Source organism: Lycium barbarum, chromosome 9 (genome assembly GCF_019175385.1).
Source record: "Lycium barbarum isolate Lr01 chromosome 9, ASM1917538v2, whole genome shotgun sequence".
NCBI classification, from domain to species: Eukaryota; Viridiplantae; Streptophyta; class Magnoliopsida; order Solanales; family Solanaceae; genus Lycium; species Lycium barbarum.
In genome coordinates, this window is record NC_083345.1 from 14,514,177 (window position 1) to 14,518,877 (window position 4,701).

The window sequence follows — 4,701 nt, forward strand, 5'->3', positions numbered from 1 at the left end:
TATCAACTTGAACTTCATATCATGATTTCAAATCTCAAATTCTCCAAAAAGGTATGATTTGAGATTTCAAATCTTGATTTCAAATTTTTAAATGAAAACTTGACTCATAAGTTATATTTAGTAACAAAAAATTCATAAGTTGATAGATATTTTTACCAACCATTTATATTAAATATTAAAAGATCTGCAATTTGATGGTTCCATATCATGTCGGAGAATCATATTAAAAAATAGTTAAACTACAACTCATGTTCAATTTTTTAAATTGAGCCAAAGTTCAATCAATTGATAATTTATTTTTCAGAAAGTCCTTCTAGGAGCGTATTAATTTTATTATAAACTATAATTTGCTCATTAAATTGAAAAATTTTGATGATTTTCACAACTTGTGGGTGATCTTATGGCTATGAGAAATAATACAACTTAACAAATCCAAATTGCACATCTAAACCAAACTTCAATTTCAAATCATCATAATTTTAAATTACTAATTTCATGTCATGATTTCAAATCATGTCCAAACGCCTCCTAAAGCTATCTCAAAAGTGATCTTGACAAAATATAGACAGAGAAAACCAACCAAATCAAAAAACACCATGCCTTCTGCCAGCATATTGCCAAATAGTCTAAAGCTGTCTCAAAAGTGAACTTGTTACTAAGTTTTTCAGATACCGAGAACATATACTCGTAGGCTGTAGCATCTAGTGTTTGAGGGATTTATATTTAGAGCCAAGCATCAAAAAGGTACGAGGACATTGCCAATAAATTGTCAATGGCAAATACGAAAACCAATATTACAAGTTCTAGTTTAGTAGAAGAAAGCAAAGTTTTGTTCACAAGGAGCGACAAACGCCACGAGTCACCACAGATATTTCGGCAACAAGTTAGACCTTTTTGCGCCTGCATATTGGAATCTCAATTGTGTCATCAATCAAGATTACAACCTTAGCTTGAAAAATTTCTTCCTTCCCAGCATTATCAATTTTAAAGGTGATGTAGAAGTTAAAGTCACTAGGACCACCTGCATTTATCTTCACAATCTCCTTAACTTTGCGTTCCTTCCCCTGCAGTTAACAATAGGCGAAAATTCAATAATAATGAAGGAATAGCAGGGCAGCAGAAAATGAGGAAATAACAATGAATAAATCTTCATACATCCTTGCGTTTGCGGTAGTACTTCTTGATTGCCATTGAAGCATAACCCTTGATCCTAGCCACATACTCAGGATGACGTTCAAATCCTAGAATGGGGTAGATGGGAGCAAACATGCACGACCCAGGGTATTCATCAAAATCAAAACCCTATTAAGATCCGTACAAATAAACAGATGAGAATTGCAACAACAGAGTGAAAAATGTTTATATTTTAGGAGGTAATTCAACATTGGAGTTCTGAGTGATCTAAACAAAGAGTAGAATCTAATCACAAATCTGTTAGTTGAAAACCTGTACTACAATAGAATGTGTTCCACGGAGCAGATTCTATCATAAACACAAGATATGCATGCAGACAAGAGAGAATGGTTTCCCGTTCAAGAAAATGCAGCAAATTCTATGCCTCAACTACTAAGGGAACACGTGAAACCAAAATTACATACAGCATTCAAATGAAATTAGGCCCGTTTCAAGGACTGCTCTTGCAAACACTGAAAAGAAATCCAGTTCAAATCTGATGACAGGGTGGCGACTAGTCCCATAGAATGATTTTCCATCCTCCTTCGCAGAGTGCAGTGCCCGAGAACTAAGTACGCCTGATTACATGCATTTTTATTGGCTATACTATACACATTATCAGGTCATGCAAATTGATAAGAGGAAATCAATATAAAATCTACATATATCAAAAGGCTATCGTGTCTACCATACCCTCCCTACCCATGAGAAAATAGTGGGACTTGAACCAGCTTTAATACACATATATACATACTGAATAACCCAAGGAGGAGGAATGTGATATTTAACTGTTTCCACATAAAGTTCCATTCTTTCTTGAGCCATATATAAGAAAATACGCATACCAGAAATGGGAATGATTCAGGCAAAACACAAAGATGTCTAGGAACTAACTGGACTACACAAGTAGATAACAAAAATAAAAGCATATTCAGAATAAAGTTTAAAATGAAAAAGGGCAAGAAGAGAAATCAGGAAACCTATGTCTACATCACTTGGTATCCACATGCAGAGCCAGCCACAGTAAATGATTTATTCAATAAAGGGTACTTATGAAGCTAATGTACAACATATGCTGCAATCAACTTGTTTCAAGAAAAGGAACAACAAGCATACACGTGAAAAATTTACATTTTTTAACTGAAAGTTTATATTGATTCACTTTTCTAATTAAGAAAGTATCATAATTTAATTGTCACACAAGGAGGGAGTTGGATTTCTAATCAGCTATGTGAAAATTGCAACTTCAACAATCTCAATTGCATGTTTTAACACTATTTCGTAGTTAGAAAGACATGATCTAATTCAATTCCAGCACTAATTCAAAATACACCTTTCACTTAATTTTATTCAAGCAAAATCAAGTTACTCAAGGAGTAAATAAGAAGTCATTTACAACAACAAACCCAACATAATCCTGCATGTGGGTAGTGTGTACGCATTACTTACCCCTACCCACACAAGGTAGGGAGGTTGTTCCCGGTAGACCCTCAGCTCAAGGAGGGATGAAAGAGAAGCAGTAAGATCAACGCGATATTAAGATAAACGAAGTGAAAGAAACAATCAGTTACAACAATAATCATAATTTAAGGCGGAGTATATTTACAAGTCAACAATTTGTTTGGCACTATATCCACATCCTTACACAAGTAGCCGGCTGGATTCATTGTTTACTTTTGATAGCCGGTATACATAGATTACAACACTGATTATACACATCTTGTGCATGGTTCATACATATATTATATGTCCGCTGGGTACTTTTAGTTAAGAGGTTGGTGAAGGGGTGTTTAGGTTAATTCTTCCACAAAACCACAAATTAAGGCGTCACAGATTAAACTATCAAATTTGTTTTTACATACGTTGCTGCATCAAATTTTCATTCGAAAAGTGCCTAATGAAAAATAATGGGCTAAGCAAAAAGAATGTACATACATACATGGCTGTCGCGTAGCTGTTGGTAGTACTTGATGAATATTCTTAATTTCTTCAAGCATTTACAAGGAATAAACGAGAAGTCATTTATAACAAGTACCAAATTTGAGGCATACAAGTCAACACATGACCTAATTCCTAATTCAATATTCACCTCACTAATTAAAAGTATTGACTTGCACAAAGCATACAACAAATTTGTTTTTCCATGCAATTTTTTATATTATTCAATGGGCATTGCAAAAACAACAACAACAACAACAACATACCTCGCTCTCGCGTAGCTGTTGATAATACTTGATGAATACGTCCTTATTCGGCCACGTAAGCCAATCATCCGGGTCATACCCGGATGACTCTTCCTTCCCATTCTCAACCTTTTTGCTATTTTCATCCTCAACTTTCAATTCAACGAATTTTTCACCCAAGGTCGACATAGTTTTTTGCAACTGAAACCCTAAATCAGCGGAATTTCTGTTCAAGTGAACTATTTGTGCGTTTCTTATGATGATATATATAACGGGTCAGGGATAGGATACGAATTCCCTCTTTAACTTAACCCGAATTTTCAGTTTCACCCTTAAACTTTTCAGATGACCTCTCAACCCCCTGTACTTTAGGTCGTTTGAAACTTTTCAGTTTCTCCTTTTTTTTTTGGCTTTTTTCTATTTTTTTTTTTTCCATTTATGTGCTATATTAAAAAGTTCAAAAGTCATTTATGTGTTATGTAAATGGTTGCTCCAAATCAAATGAATATTTATTGTTATATATACATATTTTCCCTTCTTCCCCCCCCCCCCCCCCCCCCCCTCGTTATTGCATCGATCCCGTTGTATCCGTTTCATGTTGGGAAGTTTCTACTACATTAATTATATTTTAATAGCTCTTGAATAACCTTTAAGTGGATGGTTCGTTTTCTTTCTCCTTGTAAGGTCTTTAGATGTCCCTAATTTCGATCCATTTTGTGTTAGTAACCGATCTTCATAGAAAATAGAAGATGTAACATTTTCACTCTCTCCTTTACTTTATGTTCATCTGAAAATTGAACAAGTCATAAATTTTTAAATCAACTGTGCAGGTGCGGGAAATTTCTTTGTGGATTCTTAATCTAATGCATGAACACAACGTATCACATTGATCTCATCAATGTAGTAAACTCCTGGTAAGAGTTCCATGTTCATTTTCCAATTTATTTTGTTTTATTCTTTCTCTTCTGTGTTAATCCATGTCCATTTCTACATTTTTGTAATTCTTCATTTGCCAATCTGCTTTTGTTCTTTATTTTTCTTCATTTGCCAATCTGCTTTTGTTCTTTGTTTTTCTTTGTGTTAACCAATATCTGCATTTGTCGTCTTTATATTGAGTTTGTCGACATGTAACTTAATATTAAGTTTGCAGACTGAAAAATGTGACTCCAGGATTGTGGCATATAAAGATATCAAGCGGCAAGAGTTTAATTTGTTATAGAGTACGTTGGAGAAAGTGGAAATCTTCGTCCACTTTTTAGTTATATTGAAGCATTATTCATGTATTTGTGAATTGTGAACTTCATTCACTAAGGAAATATGCTCACAACTGCAGTTATTGATGATG

General features: G+C 34.2%; 1 protein-coding gene across 1 annotated transcript; it reads right to left on the reverse strand.

The window, feature by feature from the left end:
* Positions 1 to 633: 633 nt before the first annotated feature.
* LOC132610758 (uncharacterized) lies at positions 634 to 3,603 on the reverse strand. Its single transcript, XM_060325118.1, has 3 exons — positions 3,378 to 3,603; positions 1,156 to 1,302; positions 634 to 1,064 (listed from the first exon to the last, which is right to left on the reverse strand). The coding sequence occupies exons 1-3, from the start codon at positions 3,543 to 3,545 to the stop codon at positions 885 to 887; spliced, it is 495 nt and encodes a 164-aa protein (XP_060181101.1). The 5' UTR covers positions 3,546 to 3,603; the 3' UTR covers positions 634 to 884.
* Between the last annotated feature and the right edge of the window lie 1,098 nt (positions 3,604 to 4,701).

What these genes read in the sequence shown, in the direction of transcription:
- LOC132610758 (XM_060325118.1), bottom strand. Translation starts at nt 3,545, where the DNA reads ATGTCGACCTTGGGTGAAAAATTCGTTGAATTGAAAGTTGAGGATGAA. An exon ending in AACAGCTACGCGAGAGCGAG is followed by an intron (nt 1,303 to 3,377) that starts GTATGTTGTTGT and finishes GGATCTTAATAG; the next exon opens with GGTTTTGATTTTGATGAATA. An exon ending in ACTACCGCAAACGCAAGGAT is followed by an intron (nt 1,065 to 1,155) that starts GTATGAAGATTT and finishes TGTTAACTGCAG; the next exon opens with GGGAAGGAACGCAAAGTTAA.